The following is a 20,940-nucleotide window of genomic DNA, read 5'->3' on the forward strand; positions in this document are numbered from 1 at the left end:
ACACACACCACGTGCTGGTTAATTGACGCTCCAGGGAACTACCTGTTAATTACACAAATTACACAAATAAAAATCCTGTTCCTAATCATGTTAAGCTGGTTAAAATAACGGAGCTCAAATAATTAAGTATTTTAGGGTCTTTGACCACGAGTTTTTTGTTTTTTTGTTTTTTTGTTTTTGTTTTTTTTTGGGGGGGGAGAATTTCGATGTGATAGGGCTGAGTCGCTGTGCTTTTCCACCTCCTCCGTTCACGATTTTTTTTGGGGGAAAATTAAAGGCAATTCAAATTTAATTTGTATATAATGTTATATATGTGTGATATGCACAAACATGCTACAAGTTGGGGAACAATTGCTTATTTACAAAAACAATGCATGTTTTTTTTATATTACTCTTTCTACGTTGCGCAACAAAACTTTTTTATGGCAATAAAAATTTCAACGATATACCTGAAATTCTCAGTAAACAAAAAGGACGACTCAAATATGTATGTCGGTTATTTTATAGTTTAAAAATCGCATTTTTTATGAAACATGCTATAATAATATAAACATGTATGTTATATTTTTTTCTATTTTCAGATGGACAGAATATGTATTGATTTGATAGTTGGCTACTTTTACCTACTTTATTGAAAATGTTGAAATAAAAAATACAAATACTAGGATATCAGCGATTTGTGAGTTCGAAGGAGCTCGTGTGTGTCTTGTTAATCAGTATTTCTAGATATTAATTCCATGGTCTGTACATATATACTCTATGCCAACTTTCAATTTACTTTATAAAGCTGTGATATTTAGCTTGGGAAATACTTCAACAGCTGAGGTTTGATTACCATGAAACCTGTGGGTCTTTAATGACAAATTTGTGATAGATATGTAACAGATCACATACCCATACATATCCATGTTTTAATATGTTTTGTAAGAACACTCAAGTACAAGGTAATTGTTAATAGTGGTGACAGAGGTACTTCAATGAGACAACATCTGATGACGAGAAAAGCTTAAAACAACCGGATTCTATGACAATTTTCTGTGAAGTATTCATTTAACCTTTCAGAAATACGACCTAGAAATCACAGACCTGTTGACATAATTCGCAGAAAAAATACGATTTTTAATATATTAAAGGGTTAAAAGTATAGATTGAATATAGAAGCCATGCTGATTCATTCCAGCTGCACGTCTGTATGTACCTTGATATTGGCCTAATTCGAATTGAATCTACCATTTGTTTCTATAGATTGACTGTAGAAGCCTAACTTGACTATCATCACTGCAGTTACATGTTCTAATTGTTACGCACTATTTAAATAGGCATTTCTCGTACTGTCTTTCCGTAGTCAAAAACAACTCTGATCGCACTGACCTAACTAATTAATTCAGTGGTAAAGCTATAAGATCCCAGCTTTAGTACTTAGTTTTAATTTCTTACACATCAAGTTCAAGATCAACAATTTGGTAATACTAGTCTTTTTGTAGTAACATTAAACTATCGCACAAAATCTTCTACAAATACAGACACTATAATGAGCTTGTTAATATTCGGCAGTGAGTTGATGACAACCATTTCTGCTCTATAAAGGTGGTAGAACTTATGGCAATGCAGAATACGTATGGCGTAGATTTTATACATTATTGTGCTTGGCAACGCATATATTAACTTGAATTTCTTGTTTAATTCTTTTATTGTATAAGTTTATCTTCATTGTACTCTGTGCATGACGGTCATGTATGATACTGTCCACCTTGCAAGATTTGTTCTACACTAAATTCCAACGAAAGGAGAAGTCCCAAAAGTTGAAAGTTACTATAATACCTGTAGAACTTTCATATTATGTAAGGCTGTCCTACGGCGAGTGAATAATTATTTAAGACTGTGTCTACTTCCACATTTTTAAGCCTGTTGTATTAATACGACTACGTAAAAACCTCTCTGCTACACTCTGGACTCTCGGTTTTTTAGAAGCACTTCATTGCCTGCTTAACGTAAAACTTGTGAGCAAGTGTTTCTAGGGTAATCTTTTGAAGAAATAGATAGCAAAATATGTTCCACTTTTTGTTTTATTACTCAATTAATTTTCAAATATAATCTGAAAATTTACGACAAAGTTTCAAATTTATATCTATAAATAATAGTATACATCGATATATCTACACAATATTGTGAGTGCGATATTATCCGACATTGTATACACTTATTAATTTACAATTTTTGTTTTAAATCTTCTTGCATAATTCTTTATAGGATATATATTTAAAAAATAGTTTTTATTTTAGTTTGCTTTTATTCAAATTGAAAACATTGAAATTCAAGGTGTATATTTGAATTGGAATAAATAAAGAAAAAAAATGTATTTAAAACATAAAACAAATTAAATTGTTTTGTGTTTTACATTCTATTACGCTTTTCGAAACTTTTGAAAATGTGGCACATGTTTAATAGCGATAAGTCAATTAACGGTACGAATGTTTGAATGTGATGTTAAATGCCGTGTTAATTTCGAATTTGGAAATAATTATCATGTAATTAGAACACCTGCAGGGTAAAATTAACAATTAAGAAACATCGTGATTATGCTAAACGGGTAAAAATTAACCTCAATCAAGTTTAAACTAAGTAAATAAGTAAGTTGAGGTGAAACGTAAGTACAATTAATCTATATTAACGAACAGTTTTTTAATTATTACATTGATATTACGTTAAAAAGATTTTTTCAAACGATAAATCATTTCTCAACGCTATCACATCACCGGCACACAGCCGCGACTCAACCGCGAAAGGGTGATTGCCGCGGAGGCCAAATTCTCAACGCAACTCCGCCTCAACGGGGTTTAGGTGAGAAATGAAAATCCACGTTGCGCCCACTGTATATGCAAAAATTTCTTTCTTGACCACTATGGTCTCATTTCAAGTAGTCATGTTTTTTTTTCACAAGATCAAATATTGGAAATAAAAAATGTTTTTTTCCTTTAATAACAAGACGTTTTTGAAGGATCTTTTCTGCTTAACTACAGCAGCTGATTATGTTCATTATTAAAAATCTGCCTGGAATCATTGCCTCAGCACTTTGATTTGAAGTATGTCAGCCAAGCATGCTCTGTTTTAGGTTTTTTTTTTTTTGAAAACATTTATTTAAAATATCTTTAGGGAGACTCTTTGACAGGGCGTAAGATGCATTTATCTTTATTTCGAACTATTTTTTTTTTTACTTAAAAACACAGAACTTAACAAAACTTCGAAATCAGACCAAAAATTACTTTAAAATTAATAAATCCCCACATCCAAGCCTCCATACACGATCGAACAGTCTCGATTCGTGATTTGCATTTTACTCAAGTGATTGTGCACAGACACGTACCCGGAATAGTCATCAATGCAAATAAAACACAATCAAGATATCTAATATAGCGTGCTTCAAGCTCTTTAGACCACAGCCGTGGTAAAAGGGGTCGGGGTTAAACAATGCGACATAAATAGCTAGCCCATGGTAAAACAATGATAAATTGGAGTTTCCGTGATTTTATTTTTTAAAACTACTATGACTACGCACAAAAGACTATTCATATCCAATGAGTCAATGACATTTTTATAGCCAATATAGAGCATTGTTTGCATTTAAACTAAAGGTATTAGTGGTGCTTTTATGGCCTTCACCATTCACCACACCTTACACATACACAACAAGTTCACGGGCGCCGTCGTCCGTGCTGTCGTCGTCATTCGTACTTGGTTTTCATGCGATAATATGAATATTAGTTTATTGATTTTTATAAAATTTAGAACAAGGTTCCGAACCACAAAAGAGGATGGTATTAATTTTGGGGTTTTGATCGACCCGAACTGGTTTAGAATTATATAGACTAAAATGGGTCAATATCAAGCCTTTTATAGAATTTAACCATATAACTCCAGCAGCTATCATACTGTACGTTCCACATGTTCTATACTACCATGGCCAGACTAATTTTGATTTTGGGGGATAGGACTGGAACATTTTAGAAATTAGAGGCCAACAAGTGGGGCCAGAAAAAGGCATCTTCCTAAATATGTACACACAGATTTAACTTGACTACCGTATTAGCTGATGCATCGATTTTGAGATTTTATTACAGGGTGCCAAATCACCAAAGGAAAGCTAGTATTGATTTTTTGAATAGGGACTTCTTTTAATTGAATTCAGGACCAAAAAGGGCCCCGAAGTTTACAGGCATCTTCTGTATGTCCGGACAATAAATTGAGTGCATGGATTTCCTTGGTATTGTATAAAAAATGCCATATCACAAAAAGAAGACTAGCTGGGACTGATTTAAAGGGTTTATACTCGAGCTAGTAAGAACTCGTGCCAAAAAAGCTGTCAGAAGCAGTATTTTTCTGGTTTCTGGATAATAACTTCAGTAAAAGGGAAGTTTACTTCCATCCTTTTAAAATTATACCACAAGGTGCCATACCCCAAAGGAAGGCTGGGATTGATTATGGAGGTATTTTATAAGAATAAGGGGCTAAAAATTGATTACATATACTTCCATTCAGGTCAAATTCTTATCCTGTGTCAAATAAATAACCTTAGTAATGCGCATTTATGCAGATTGAATTGCTTATGCAGAAATTGATAACAAAACAAAGTACGTGTACTTTTAACAATTATCAACAGGTTCCCAATCAAAGTCTCAATTCCGATGTATCTTCATTGACAAGTAGGAAGAAGCATTTCCATATGCCGCGGATCAAAGGGTGCCGATGAAATGCATTGCTTCTTTCTGCTCGAAAATAAAATGGTATTAATATATACGGAAAACGAATGGACTCACTTTTCGGAATTTCTGGTTCCGCCACTTATTTAATAAGCATCATTTATGAAGTTTACATGTGTGGCTATGATAACATTATCCTCGTCCGCTGTGAACGGTAAAAAAATGACCACTTCTTATTCTCTATGATGCAAACAGAAAGTGAAGGTAAACGACAAGCTGACCTAGATTAATTCTCTTCTATAAACTGTGGTCCTTTTCAGAAAGGACCTAATAGTCAGAAAACAAGTATTTTCTTTCAGAAAGATGTACTTTTGGCTGCAACGAAAAGATTTTTTTGCAAACCATCAAGTCATACCTCTCCAAAAAAGTAAAAATTCTGAATAAAAAAGTTTGTGTCTCTCTTAATATATCATAAATTGTTTGTCTTATAGTTTGCCAATGTATTTTCCATGTATGAATGGACTTTATAGCTATTTATGTACCTTATGTCGGATATAAAAGCTCCTAAGAGCTTATGTTATATTGTTGTGATGGACGATCCGATTTAAAATATAGCTTATTTGCTTTGATTTTCCATTCCATCAAATGTAACGCGTTTTAGTGTACTCGTAATTTCTATTTATAGAGTTTGGCAAAATTCCATCTTTTGTCCGAATGACAACAGTCAAATTTAATTTGATTGGTTAAAATTGTGAATAAGTCTTGCTTTCGTAAAGAAAAATGATTACTAGATCTACATAAAACTGCAATTAAAACAAACATAATCCAAATCTAATATGTTTATAGCGAATTTTCTTCAAACTTGCAGAAGCGACGATGAACATAATTTCTAACTGTGTTTCCCGTTCATTTAAACCAATCAGAGGAGGCGTTACAAAATATATTGACCAAAATACCGCGAAATGTTTTGATGACTGGTGTGCTGTTTACATGGAAGTGAATTACCATAGTTTTTGAAAATTTGACCATTATGTTGCAATGACAAGGTCAGATGACTATGGTTAGGAAAGTGGGTGTTATGGACGCTTTCTCCAGCCCAAGACCCACTCCGAGGTTTTTTACTGAGCCTCAAACTTTTTCAACCAAAAAGGTAATGTCACTGTTTACAATTTTCTCTTCCTGAAACTGTAGCCGGTTTTTCAACCATGTGTCGTGCTTTAGACTAATTCTTCATTTAGTGTACATGATATTTCGTGTCGCTTGATTCAGTTGAGCTGGCATTGTAAAATGATGGATGTGTGAACATTCAACGAACATTTCTTTAAACCACTTCTCTGTCCCCCTTTTCCCCCATGCTCCCACCCTAATAAAAAAAATAAACAAACTTAAAAAACATGTTGCTCAAATCAAATTCAATCCGTATACACACTTAAGACCTCTTTTATTGCTTCATTCTTGTAAGTGTAACACATTGTTCAACATTTGATTGGCACATTCTTTGGTAAGACTTCAAGAATCTCTTGCCGTCTTGGCCTTGCTGCAACCCTTCAACTGTTAAGATATGAAAGGGTGATTATACACAGAAAATTAAATGTATGTATTTTTTTAATTGAGTGAATTTGAAATCTGGTAGAATTTACAGGTTGCCTGTATTGTTTATTAAGTGTGAATTATCAAGGAATTAGAGAAGCAATTGAAATGCTCCGTGGAGTAAGTAAATACATTCATAGTTAGTTTGTATTTTTCAAAACTTATGGCAGTTAATGTAATATAGTTCAAATTTATTCTGAAAGTTAATGATCAACAAAAAGGAGACTACATACACGCATAATGTAATATAATTTTTGCGATGATACAAAATGAAATTCAATTCTGATGATTTCATATGAATTATATACAGGCTAAAGGAACACCAAGGGACTCTCTGCCTCCAAGACCACCAGTAAAGAGCGCCCCTCCTGTCAGCCGTATTTTCCCCCACAGACCTGTTCAAAGGGCACAGATTATCTCCTTTAGGAGTGAAGATAGCAATGGCTGTATCCTTTTTGTCCACACTGAAGTGTAGACAACCTGTAAAAGTATTTGAAAATTTCTGCCAGAATCTGTCGCATAACTTTTGTATGACATATTGGACACATATAGTCTTACCAGTTTAACTTAAAAGACAATACAGAAAATTTCTTCTAGAGTTTGATAAAATAAAAACAACTTAATGCATGTAATTGAACCCAAGGCATCAATGGCCTCTTTCTTGATAATGCAAAATGTTGACCACTTTAAACAATCTACATATACATGTATATGTATATCATCCTTAAGATCAGTTGTTTATATACCTTTATTCACATACATGTAATGATAAAATTAACTTGTGTAGTTTTCAGGTTGTGGTAATAACTGAATTTTTAAACCATCTTTACATCTGTTTCTCTGGACCTTACATATTTTTTTTCGGGGTGGGGAGGGGGGTGGCCAAATTGAGCACTGCTTTTTAAATCGCCATTAATCACTCATTAATATTCATTTTAAGTATAACAGCATGCTTAAAAAGAGGGGCTTATCACATGCTGAAGATACATTTGTATGTATACATTGTATAAATGGAATAACTGTATTTTCCTTGACCAGTAATGAGCATTCCTTGGCAGAGTTGATAATGACAACGACAGGAATTTGTATTTTGAACAAGAGTTTGAGAGTATCTGTAAGATTGGAATGGGATCATTTGGAGAGGTAAGAAATCTCATTTAAGGTTCTCAAGAGTACATGTACAGGGATAGTTCTGGGACATGGAATCACAGAATTAAAACATTTACTCGTCAAATGCTCTACTGTCAAAGCTACAGCATGTTTCATGGATGCTTGATTTTTGTAAATGCTGCATCTAACATCTGTTAAGTGTGCTCTGCTCTGTGAAATTTGTATGTGTTTTGTCTGCTTTTATTGTTTTGAATAGACTTGTTGCTTATTCAATCTCTTTTGATATTTTTAAGACAGCACACCTTGGAAACAAGTTCCTATTTTAAAGTCTAAGTTCTTTTTTATGTTTCTGTGTAAGTTCAGATTTTTAAATTCATGGCATGATTTCAAACATTTTTGAGTATATGATTTTCGGTACTTTAAAGGAATTTTCAACAAAATACATGTACATGAAGATAAATAATAGGTTTGTTTTTTTTAGAAAGTCTATCTAGATGATTGAAAGAAGATGTTGAAACATATTTTATCCATTTTGCTTACCTGTTAATCATTCTTTTACTTTTGTGAAAACTGGATGACTTGACAACAATATACATAAATAATTAACTGTTGTTTTGTTATAGGTTTACAAAGTGAAAAGTAAAGAAGATGGGATATTGTACGCAGTTAAAAGGTCACATGAAAGGTTCAGGGGTGAAAGTGACAGGTAGGTTTTAGCAGTGTTTGCTAAATTGGTTTACCAGGCCGAATCTCATATTTTGAACTTTTCTTCTATTTGGGCAAAAAAAATATATTTATTTACAAGACTGAAGGCATTTTTACCAGACATGTCTGTTGGTCCTGTGGTATTTCGTTTTCACTGTTTTAGTTTAGGGTATTCTAATCACTAACACTGTTGTATTATTAAGTGCAGTAAGATGAAGCTAATTAAAACTTTTTAAAGAAGGAAAATTGCAGGCAGATATGATAATTTGGAAAGATTTGTTATTACTACATAGAAAAGTTCTTTCAAATACAGTATGTTCATTTACTGTGTAAAACACTTAAATACACTATTCTCATTGAATAATCAGCTTAATAAGTGATGTTTCACGAGTCAGGTTATGCTTGCTAAGAGTAGACGTCTTTTATTAATTTCTGTGTATTGCTTTTCAAACATAAAATAAAAGAAAAAACGTTTACATGCAAATGAAATTGTCAGAACTGGAGCATTCAGTTTTACTTGGATAAATATATCTTCATTTATCTCTTTGAGTTGCCGGAAGAGGTAAATATATCTTCGTTTATCTGTTTGAGTTGCCAGAAGAGATAAATATATCTTCGTTTATCTCTTTGAGTTGCCGGAAGAACAAATAAGATACAATTGTGCATTGGATATGATAATGATAGGAACTTATTTTACTGATGAAACAAAGTCACTAATGAAATAAGTCTAGTTCATTTTTTGTTGCTCTTTTACAGGAGGCGAAAGTTAGAAGAAGTGGCCAAACATGAGACCCTGCCACCTCATCCCAACTGTGTGACGTTCTATAGGGCATGGGAGGAAAGACAGAGACTTTATATACAAACAGAACTCTGTAAAATAAGGTTAGTGTTGATATTAATTAGAGTTTTCCACTATATATCTAAACCATCCCTTAGCTTTACAATTGTTTGATTAATTTGATCATGTTAAGTATCAGTCTTTAAGAATCATGCAAAATCAGAAAAATGTGGTACACCCCAAAAAAGGCTACATGTTTTTTATTCTTTGTAATTAAGTTTTATGGGTATATATTATGAAGTGTGTAGTTATTCATTTCAATCTGTCTGCTCTTAGAAGATAATCGACACTGAAATTCAATAGATTCTGTTGAATTTGAGTGTCGTTTACAGCGTTATCTCCCTTAATTTTGACACATACAGTGCATTTTATATAAGTTTCATCTCCTTAGAACATGGGTTATATGAAAAACCAAATGTTAATTTCTGTTTACTATGGCAATTTAAACAAAATATAAAAATAAATATATGTAGGCTTTTTACCTATGAATCACATTTTGCATGATTCTTAGCTGAAGTGCTACTTAGGTACTATCATTATTTTCTGGGTATCTTTTGACTATTTTACGTCTGTAGCACTAGGGCTTAATACAATCTGAGTTACCGATACGATATTTATCTGTATGCATTATGTATATTAAATATCTCGTATGTATATCTGGCAAATAAAAAAGATGGTGAATGCATCGACATGTATTTCTTAATGAATAACGTCATTATAATTATTTCTTTTTCATTTTAAGTATTATTTTTCATTTTCAGTTTTTCAGAGTACACTGATCAGCACCATGATATGTTAGAAGAAGGCATTTGGAACTTTTTAGTAGATCTATTGATGGTATAGTTAAAATTTTTTAAAATTATTGACAGAAATTTGTAAATACATGTTCAAGATTTATAAAAACATTAATGATTTTCTTAGTGTAAGATACATGTATAGTATACATGTGAAAACCACATATACAGAATATAACGAAAATGTAAGTTTCAGCTGTGTGGCCAAAATGTTCCAGATTTCTCGTAAACTTGCATGTGTAACATTAATTGACATATGAAAAGAAGAAAAAGCCATTTCTCACTGAAGAGACAAGAAAATCCCTATTTTTATCTGTGCAAGATTTCTATATTTCAACTATGTATGAGACAGAACGTGTACTTTGGCATAAAAAATTGGCACAATTAAATAACGATCTTATCTTACCAATATGTGTCTGAAAATTCCACAAATAAATCAAATTTAAGGAGCATAACCAGTGATCGATTATTTAATTAAAATTTGAAATTTGTACTTGCCAAGTTGTTAGGTTCTTAATATCCCCTTAATGATGGGGAAAAAAACAACACATAGTAGATGCAAAAGACATGTGAATGACATAGTGAGCTTTGAATTATGATTACATGTTCATATCTAGCAATGCAAATCTATGGTCAAATAAATGTTTAAGAAACACTGCTGTCAAGAGTAAAAAATAATATGTCTGTTTCCTGCTACCCTTACCTACCCAATTTTTTGGTGTCTACCCTAAACATTTAACAGCCATTCTGGCTCAAGCACTGTTAAAGTCCAGACAAATTCCCCATTAGCTCCATGTATAATTGTTTTTGAAAAATAACATTTTTTCCCCACTGGTGGCAGGAAACAAGGCTATTATTTTTTTGCCTTGCATCAATTTTATTAGAAAGACACAATTCTGTTTTTCTTTTTTGATGCAGTTGAAAAACTGAATCCAGACAACTAAAACCAAACAAACTAGAAAAAAAAAACAATACAAGTTTGACATTAAGTATCTGGCTTTGAAATGTTTATAAGTCTTATTTGTTAGTTGTATAATTTTGTTTAAGGAAGCAGTGGTTGGGGAGGCCATGCGCAATACGCAATTTGCGCATTTGTATCGAAAATGGCGCATCAAAGCACAATCAGAAAGCGCCGTAGTGCGCCCTTAAAGTTCTTTTATTGATCGGTATTATTCCTGTTCTGTTCCGTTTTGCGTCATAAACTTTTGTATTATTTTTAAAATGACATGAAATCGCGGTTTTCCCCTGATTAAAAATAGACTTTAAAAATAGATCACCGATCTGATTGGAGGATAAATTTGTACAAGCGGCTTTAGCCAATGAAATTGATTGTTGTCGTACGATTCTCGGAACTGTATTACCAATTTCCCGCATTTGGGGTCTCGATATTGGCCAATGTTGATATCCCTTGGCAAAATGAAACGATCGTAAACCGAAAGAAAATAAACAAATAAAATGAACTTGCATTGAAGGTTAATATTGAAAATAATGCTTTTAAATGTTCTAAGTATTTTCAATCAAACATTTTGATAAACCCTACGCGATTTTGATGAAATTTTTGCATCTTTTATGTTACGTAATATGATAAAGTTAGCCATGTCGATCGTTCGTTGAATTTCTTTAAAAATGGTAATTAGATAAAATCAAGGTCATTACAAGTTGAAGGTGGCACGAAATTCAAACATAGGGAAATGCCTCCCCCTAAAAGGATAAAAGCACTCCCTCCTGGTCAAACATGGAAACAGACAAAAAACAGACTTCTAAAACGAAAGACATTTATGTCCTAAAGCCTTGTTCAAATCAAACAAAAAATATTGAAAATCCAAATAAAGTCGTTACTCGTTTATTCAAAATTTTCTCCTACATGTGAACAAAATGGCCCCTTCAAATCTAAAATGGCCCCATGAAATTGTCAGGGATGGGGCCATTGTCCCATCATAAAAAAATCCTTCCCAATCGCTGAGGAAGGGCAATCGCAAAACTGTCAAATTATGATTTAGATTTTTTTCAGGCAGTGAAGCATCTTCATGACCACAACTTGGTTCATATGGATATCAAACCAGAAAATATATTTATATCTTACGACAATATCTGTAAATTAGGAGACTTTGGACTGGTACTGGATGTTTCTAAGGTAATTTCAGTTTTGTGTGCTTGCTAACATCAAATTCGATAATTACTGTTTTAAAAATGTTTGTTTGTTTGTTTGTTGGGGTTTAACGTCCAAGCAGCAATATTTCAGCTATATTCAGATGATGAACATGAAATTAATGATAAAATGAACATGAAATGATGATGAAATGAAAAAGGGATGGGACACAAGGACAATGGGGTCGACAAATTTTGATTGCCACTAGAAATAGGGAGAGGTGGGTAGGGTTGGGCAATTTAGCCTCCTGTGGCAGAGCCCTATGGTTCCTACTCCAGGAGAATACCACAGTAGGGTTCTTTAACGTGCGAGGAACGTGGCATCTTTCCCAACACAGTGCACCACTATGGTTTGCGGTCAGGTTTTCCGTATTATAGCCTGACAACCCCAGCATGTAACACGCCAGGGGTACCCCATTCAACCACCTGGGGCACACATCCCAGTTGCTCTGTGGGCAGAGCGCCCTAGCCCCCGGCTAGGGTTCTGAGCACTATTTAGTCACCTTTTACGACAAGCTTAGCACTGCTGCAGGCCTATTCTTTTGACACCCGGACCTGCACGGGTCGTTTTAAAAATGAAAATTTCTCTTGAGCTTATGGAATAATTAAATCTTTTCTCAGAAAAATAGTAAAGGATATAACAGAACTAAAGACAAATCTGACATACATGTTTATTGGTTATCTGTACTTTTTTTTCTCTAATCTTGTTGATCAATATTTTTCTCATATTTGAACAGATTTTTGAATATCCGTCAAAAACATTGGGAGTGATTGTGACATCATCAACAGTGTGTACTCACACTTTTAAATTTTTGCAGCTGCAAGAGTAATAAAAAAAAATGAATATTGAATAAAAATGCCAAAATCAGATATTTATAACCTGAACAGTTTTAATACTGACATGCTCTTCAAGATTTTCAACTTGATATTGTCAGTATCAAATTCAAAAAGGTAACTACTATCCTATAGAATTTTTATATACCCCTCTAGACAGGAGACTTCAAGGTCTAAATTAAGCCATCAGGTTTCAGCAGCAGTATTTTTTAACCTATATGGTATTTTTTTACAGGGAAGTGACTTATCTGAAGCTCAGGAAGGTGATCCCAAGTACATGGCCCCAGAACTGATGGATGGCAAGTTTGGTAAACCAGCAGATATTTTTAGGTATTGTTGTAATTCATAGAAAAGTAATTAATTCAGCAAAAATACAGCCCCCATTTTAGAAATTACTGGGAGGTCAAACGTTGTCAATCATTCAGACAGAAAACTAGGGTTCATTATAAATAACACATTGTAAGGTGATGTAGGAGTAGGTAATTCTATCTGTAATCTTAATGAAGTATGAAAATTTGTTCAATTGGAAAATATCTGTAGAGAAACTTGTGGCACATCCTGATACTCAGCAAGTTGAATTCTAACAAAATGAAGTAAGATTTGATATTATTTCTAGTCTTGGAATGACCACATTGGAGTTAGCTGGTGACCTTGACCTACCAAGAGGAGGGGATGGTTGGCATTTGTTGAGATCTGGAACTATACCTGAGGAATTTTTGAGAGGTATTTATTTGTCTATCTTTTAGTGTACACTGCTCTTCCAGTGTTATAGGATTCCATTTTCCCATCACCCGCGGCAAATTAATTTTTGGTGTGGGAAAGTTGTTTATTATATTCCACTTTCTCTTGGGCAATTAGAAAACTTGAAATTCAGAATGAATTTAAGTTAAGTTGATATATTTAGGATTTCCCCATAAAACCTAAATTTTAGAAAAATTCTTAGAACACTGCTCTACATCAAGTTTCTGCTTGCAGATATTGACATGATTTTTGGTATGTAAGTTCACCTTGATAAGTTACAGTTTAAGTTTACATTTCGTTCCGCTCTGATGATTTTTACAGAAATTACTGGCCTTGAACTTAGCAAAATTTGCAGAAAAAAAGGTTTTCTGTATTTTTTTCTAAATGCTTGCAGATATTAATATGATTTTTGGTATTTAAGTTCACCATGATAGGTTACAAGTCAGGTTTAATTTTCATTCTGCTCTGATGATTTTTGCCAAAATTATGTACCTTGAACTTAGCAAAATTCACAGAAATAACAGTTTTCCGGATTATTTTTCTAAATTCTTGCAGATATTGACATGATTTTTAGTATATAAATTCACCATGATAAGTTACAGGTCAAGTGTATGTTTCGTTCCACTACAATAATATTTATTTTGGATTAACTAAAACTCAAAGAAATTACAGTCTGGAGTTTGAAACTACCATTCTGAGTAACAGAATTTAGTTAGAAGATAAAGGTCTAAAGCCTGAAACAAACACTCTTATTCCTTTTTTTATTGGGGTCCTTCTACATGTATTTCTCTTGCGAACAAATTTACTTGAGTATCCAACATTAGGACGTGTTGGGTATGTGAGTACACTCACTTAAGTTCTTTAATTGGTAGAGTTACTGCTTTTTGTAGATAAAATAGGAACATTGAAATTTTGAATTGCTTGATAATGGTAAAACTCTTTTTTGTAGACAAATCATTTGACTTAAAGTATGTAATTCGACAAATGTTGGATCCAGATCACAGAAGTCGACCAACAGTAGACCAAGTTTTAGCTTTTCCATATGTTCGAAAGGTTAGTGTATTATATTTCAAATATGCTGTGAGTTTTTCTTAATATATAATTAAAAATTACAAAAACAAACCTTTTGTATAGACAGATTTCATATTTGTTATGAGACTTAGCTTGTGAACAGTATGCCTGCTTGTCAACTAGTGTCAGTTCTGCTTGACCCAAACTTCCTGTTTCGAGATTTTATTAATTATGCTTTTATTGTTTACCTCAAATAAAAAAATCCTTTTGAACGGACATGTTAAGGATAACACGTAAATACTTTTGATATATTGTCGTAATCTTTCAGTAGAATATTTATAGATAGACGCTCGTTTTTGTTTTTTCATTGTTTTCTGTTTTTGTTTTTGTTTTTTTTTCAAGTTACAGTTTTTACTTGAAGCATTTAAAAAGATGGGTAGGGGTTTATCATATGTTTTAAGCAATTATTTTTATTATTTTATTCTGTTTTATAGATGTGGAAAAGAAGAAGAAGAGAATACATGATGAAAAGTGCTGTAAGTTAACTTTTGAGTTCTGGACTTTTCATTTGATATCTATCATTGATTAGGACTTGTATTCTGTAGTCCATTGTGACCAACAGAGGAAAGCACTTTTCACATTATAAGCATTGTATATAACAACAACAGGTTAAGCATATCTATTAAACACATCACATTTACAGATTTATGGCCTGATTTTTTAATATCTCCTGGAAGAAAATGTAAAGAATTATTTTATACAATGTTTTTTTTTTCAATTTCACTGTTAATAATGAAAATGGGAATTATTATACCAAAATTTTTAGGTTATTCCTCCTTATGCATACATATGATGTATTCGAGGGGTTGGCAAAAATCCAAATTAATCATTTTGCAACAAAGAAACATATTTTTTCACCCATGAAAAAAAAACTTATTTGTTTTACTTATTTTTTAGGCTTATGTTTAAACATTTAAAATCTACCTGTGTACTTTTAGGTCAATTCAATTAAAGCCTTGTTCTTTCGTCTCCTCCAATTTGTGTTCATGATCACCAGTGTGTTTGTTTATCCTGTGAAGAAATTCCGTGAGAGAAAAGTGCCTAGTACAAGTAGCCATAATAGTGGTAATACCAGCCATAGCTCAGGGTATCCATTGGATCACAGTATTTCTGATGGTGGGTACTTGTAGTTGTTAGAGTGTTCTCCCCAGGGTTTTACCCTTTAAAAAGAAAATACTTACTTTGCACAGGGGGGTTACATTAGAATTTCCAGATCATGTATCCTCAGGCATGTTTTTTTCCTATTTAGATAAAAATTTATAGTTTTTTATCTGAGATTTCAGTGTCAAAAGTAACAGTTTTGACAATGAACAAAATCATGTCTTATCTACACCTCCTTAATCATTGAAATTGATTTCATATAGGTTGGATATCATATGTAGTTATGTATGAAATGTAAAAGTTTTAGGAAGGGAGATAATCCTTATGTAGGAAATGTAAAGTTTTAGGAAGGGAGATAATCCAGATTAGGATTTCACATGTATAAAGTTGACAAGTGGGAGCATGCAATTCAATTGTTCCAAGTGCAATGGGCATAGCTTAGCAGTCAAACAATTCTCATAGTACATTCTTACCAAAATTGTATTCAGTTTCATAGCAAATTACTGAATTGGTCTCGCTTTTGAAATGCAACTATTTTTTACGATAAAATTTCTTGGACCTCCTTCTTGAACTTCCTATGTATTTGGTTCTAATACTGCTGATGAGAGGTTACTCTTAAAAATATGTACAGCATACTGAAATTTGCAATATTCATATGATTGGTATTTTTGAATTGAACTAACTTCTGAAATATTGTTGAAAATTTATTTAGTTTTTCTTGTGGTATTACTTTTTTGGAACCTGTGGTTTAGAAAAGTATTCTTCATTAAAGAGTAAGTGATAATTAAGGATTTGTTTCTATGGAAAATTGAAATTGGTTGCAACCAGTTAACACTAGTTTATAAATTTTAAATGCCACAAACCCAGGTTATTTCCTATAATCTATTCAGAAATTGGAAACATTCCTTAAGTGGTGAAAAATAAGTTGAAATGCATTTTTACTGTACTATATTTAAAAACCAATAGTCAAATTTAAAAACTGCTATATGTGTCTTTTTCATGTTTTAATTTTTTGGTTAATCTTTTTAGATGAATGTTTTGATGATGAAATAAGTATATATAATAACTCAGTCGGTGCTCCACTAGACAGTTCTTCATCAAGTGATGGTTTCTCAGCAGAATTTATTCCTCCAAGGTAAGTTAGATATACTAAGCATTTAAGTGGAAACCAAGTGCTATTTTGTTGACTGTAACTTGTTCATGTGTATATATTAACTTGTATGTTATCCAAAGACAATCAAACAATGGTTTTAAGATGAACATCAGACCACAAATATTGTTATATAATTGATACAGGGAATGCGATGAAACAAATGTGATTAGCCTATAGTATCTTTTCACTAGTCCAATTTAATTTCTACCAGCCTGGTGTTTTACACTTGTGACTTATGACTAATACATGCAGTTAATCATTGAAAATCTAAATTGATTTGATGTAGGTCCATCAATTTCTTGAAAAAGTTCTGATGTATAATGTTTTGGTCTCTTTACAGACCAGTTCCACGGCAGGCTTTTACAACACCAGCCCTTCGTCACCGACCTTTGAACTTCTTATCATCACCGATGAGCTCTTCCCCAGTTCTTCCTGGTAGGACAAGGTATGTTTATAACTTAATTTCTTAATATGTAACAATCTCTCTGATTGGTTGGTTCTCTTTGAACAAACCAAGTTATTTTGTATAACTTAATTTGGTATTGTGACATCATAAACTTTGATCAGTCCACATTCAATTAATTCCAAACAAAATGACATTGATAACCAATTCTGAATTTTTTGGATTTGAGTTCACTAAATTGTAAGAAGTGGTTTCATTCATGTCAGAAATACGTCAAACTCACTTTTATTTCGATTTTTATAAATGTTGGATTTTTCTTTTTCGTGTTATGAATTTTTTTACTTAAAAAAAAGGGGGATTTTCAAGTTTTCGGGCAAAAACTCAAAAACACTTTTCTACTACTTTAATGAAACTTTTGTGAATTGTCTATATCTATTGACGTATGCTCCCTTTCATTTTTTACAAATTTCAGATTTTTTGTTTCCGTGTAATGAATTTTTATACTTAAAAAAGGGGGATTTTTTCAATAATTTGAAAATGCTGTCCCCAACTTTTATGGAACTTTGGTGAATTATTCATATCTATTGTAGTAAGTTCTCTTTTGATTTTTATAAATTTAAAATGATCATTTCCATGTTATGAATTTTGATACTTAAAAAAAGGGGGATTTTCAAGTTTTAACACAATTACTCAAAAAGACTTTAACTAACTTTTATGGAACTTTGGTGAATTGTTCATATCTATTGAAGTAAGCTCCTTTTGTATAAATGTCAAATTTTTACGTTTCCGTGTTATGCTCTTTAAAAAAGGCGGAAACCACCAAGGGAATTTATTCATTGAGAAATTGTTGAAAATGGACCATTTGTTATGATGATAGACTAATATATGTAAAAGGTACTTGGTAACCTTGTTAGAAAAGTGTGTTTTGAACAAGATAGAAATGTATTACTTTTTTTTTTGGAGGGGGAGGGTATTTGACAGGTCTCCTAATATTTCTAGTTGATCATATAAATTCATTAAAACCATAAGGACAAGTTAAAAGGGCAAAGGACGTGTCATTCGCTTAAAGTGCAGTTCTTTATTCATTTAGTTGCTGTTCTTCTGAGATAAAAATCGTATAGATTGTACGTGAAATAGGTACTTTGCAAGAGTTATTGTTCTTGATTTGGTTGATTTTAGTGGGAGATGAATGTATGCTTTTCTCAATAGTGCAGGTCTGAATATCGAAATGATTATTGTAATGTAAAAAAAACAGCATATATAGACTGAAAAAAAAAAGATCATTTTTTCGGTTGGTTTGTCGACACCATGAATCAGATTACCATTGGCAGTATCTGAATTTCAAATGGACTGGCACTCAATTATTTTGAATTTCAGGAAAATGTCTAGTCCTAACACCAGTTTTGAAACCAGTTTTGAAGAAGAAAGGTGTACCACACCTACCATGAACAGCAGTAACCATGGACAGTTAGACACTCAGGAACCAGCAAAACCCTGTATTGGACCTAGAAACCTCATGGATGTAAGTTTTATTTGTCAGTGTCTTGAGCTCAGAGATTAATGAGCATTCCATTTTACCAGTATTGTGAATCATGAATTTTGACAATCTATCCAGATAAATAAGTTTCATCAATTGGTAATAAGAGGCAAACTTGATCCAAAAATTCAGAGAAACAATTCATTTTCCAAAAAGTTTGTGGTGCTTTGCAATTACTTTTACTCTGAAATTTACTACAGTGATTTATGGTCATCGTTTTTGCTCTTAACTGTAGTTTAAATACAGAATATTGGCAATACTTCCTATTTCTTACTTGCATCTTATTCCTACTGTGGAAGTACTATTGTTTGTGGGATATCAATTTTTGTGGTATTTGTGGATGAGCAAAACCACGAAATTTGGTTCCCAATGAAAAGGATATTTCCTTTGATGTGTACACTAAAAACCTCAAAACCACAAATTTAAGAAGCCACAAACTTGTGTTTCTTTCCTAATTCATAAAAATTTGTATCCATGAATTAAAGTACTTTCACAGTATGTAACATTCTTATTCTGATCTTTTAACATTTTTTGTTTGTACAGATGTTTGATGCTGCTTCAGATGAGGATTAGTTTCACCACAATGTGTTCTTTTTTTATTGTGGAACATTAAACCTTGCAGTATAGGACTCTAATACTGTTGTGGAGCAATACTGTAGGGACTCTTTGCCATTTGTTCTTCGATATACATGGGCAAAATCTGCCAAGTAGTTCCTGATATTTTTTTGTAAACCATTGTGCTTATCTGTTAGGCATTACATATGAATACATCTAGGCGATTACTTATTACTGCAATGTACACTGCCTGTGAATTGTAACTTTGTTAGATTGTATATTATTTGCAGCATGTTAATAGTTCAGTATGAACCTCTTTTTATATAAAAAAAAATGAAGTGAGTTTGAGCAATCAAAGCTTCTTCAGTGTTTGTGTGAAATCATTGATGTTAAGGTCGAAGTTTATATCTTTTAAACCATGTGTTAAGCGAAGCCATATTATGTTTATCAAATTATATCCTCTGTCACTGCTGAGTCACATTTTCATGTATAAAAAAAGTGCTGAATTTTGTAAATACTTGTGCTGTGTTGTTAAACTTTGTTACTTTTGTTGATATGTTGTACATATAATCAAGATTTGTTGCAGAGAAAAAAAGGTATATGTATTTTGTGTTTTTTAAAGGACAATTCAGTTAATTACAAGTCATGATGTAACTTCAACTTGTATATGTATGCATTATGATTTTTTTTGGATAATAGTTATTTCCTGGAAACAAGTTTTTCCATGTTATTTTTTGTTAGGTCTGTTATGAGCCAAGATAGTGCTAGTTTTTGTGTTTCATAGAAAACTTTCCAGATTTTATTATTTATCAAAGAAATCCCACATTGTTAAAATTAATTATTTTATTTTATTGTATTTTTTTTCTTTAAAGTTTTGGGAACACTTTTGTAATGTGCAGTATTTATTTATGACTTCATCATTGGAATTGTTTCAGAATAGCAATATTTAATTGGTCTCTTTCAAGAATTAGGGGATAATACTATTGTATTTCTGTTGAAAAAAAGGCTTGGATTTAAAGATGTAACCATTTAAGTGTTTGTAATTTCATAGAATATTTGATCATTAATGATCTTCATAATAGAAACCATAAATGACAAAAATAGTTTATTGTAAGTATTTTTTTCTTAAGTGACCATGACCTGTTGAACTAATTTAGTAGTTAACTGGACAATTGACGAAGATTTTACTTTCTATCAAACTTAGATTAAAATACTTATGAATGCATAGGTTTAAAGCCCTTTGTTAATTGTCAAGTCAACTACCCAATGTAATTGCCATTCAATTAATTGAAGATCAGCTCTATTTCCTTCAGTTAAATATATTACTGTAACTTATTAGTTTGTTGGCTGTTTTCTCTCACATGCATCATTCAACAGTTAATAACAGGAGCGCTGTTTATAGTATATTGTAATTTTTTGTGTTATATCACCATAAGGGCAGACCACTTTGTGTTCTCAATAAGATGTTAAAAATATGTGATATAATAAAAAAAAGAAACAACTTGATTCTATTGTATATATATGTGTGAGCCTTTGATAAAGGTACAATCACCCTCAGCGCATGCTATTCAGCTTCTGAATCTGTTTTGATCTTGAACTTTGTGAGTTTTATGCTCGTTACGTTTTGTGAGTTTTATGCTCATATAGTTTTATGAGTTTTATG

At 32.2% G+C, this 20,940-nt stretch overlaps 1 protein-coding gene across 1 annotated transcript; it reads left to right on the forward strand.

The window, feature by feature from the left end:
• Nucleotides 1-5,627: 5,627 nt before the first annotated feature.
• LOC148610324 (membrane-associated tyrosine- and threonine-specific cdc2-inhibitory kinase-like) lies at nucleotides 5,628-20,783 on the forward strand. Its single transcript, XM_088542774.1, has 16 exons — nucleotides 5,628-5,847; nucleotides 6,598-6,733; nucleotides 7,333-7,430; nucleotides 8,021-8,103; nucleotides 8,859-8,984; nucleotides 9,702-9,777; nucleotides 11,746-11,868; nucleotides 12,952-13,046; nucleotides 13,333-13,439; nucleotides 14,407-14,510; nucleotides 14,963-15,004; nucleotides 15,467-15,644; nucleotides 16,659-16,764; nucleotides 17,123-17,227; nucleotides 18,563-18,707; nucleotides 19,266-20,783. Exons 1-16 carry the CDS (start codon nucleotides 5,749-5,751, stop codon nucleotides 19,293-19,295), a joined length of 1,653 nt encoding a protein of 550 aa, XP_088398900.1. The 5' UTR covers nucleotides 5,628-5,748; the 3' UTR covers nucleotides 19,296-20,783.
• Nucleotides 20,784-20,940: the final 157 nt, after the last annotated feature.

The sequence above is a fragment of the Perna viridis genome, chromosome 8 (genome assembly GCF_037379345.1).
Source record: "Perna viridis isolate PV_CMFRI_1.1 ecotype Kerala chromosome 8, ASM3737934v1, whole genome shotgun sequence".
Taxonomy (NCBI): Eukaryota; Metazoa; Mollusca; class Bivalvia; order Mytilida; family Mytilidae; genus Perna; species Perna viridis.

Coding starts and splice junctions, on each gene's coding strand:
- LOC148610324 (XM_088542774.1), top strand. CDS start 5,749: ATGACTATGGTTAGGAAAGTGGGTGTTATGGACGCTTTCTCCAGCCCA. Junction 6,734..7,332: donor GAGTGAAGATAGCAATGGCT/GTATCCTTTTTG, acceptor ACCAGTAATGAG/CATTCCTTGGCAGAGTTGAT. Junction 16,765..17,122: donor GCAGAATTTATTCCTCCAAG/GTAAGTTAGATA, acceptor GTCTCTTTACAG/ACCAGTTCCACGGCAGGCTT.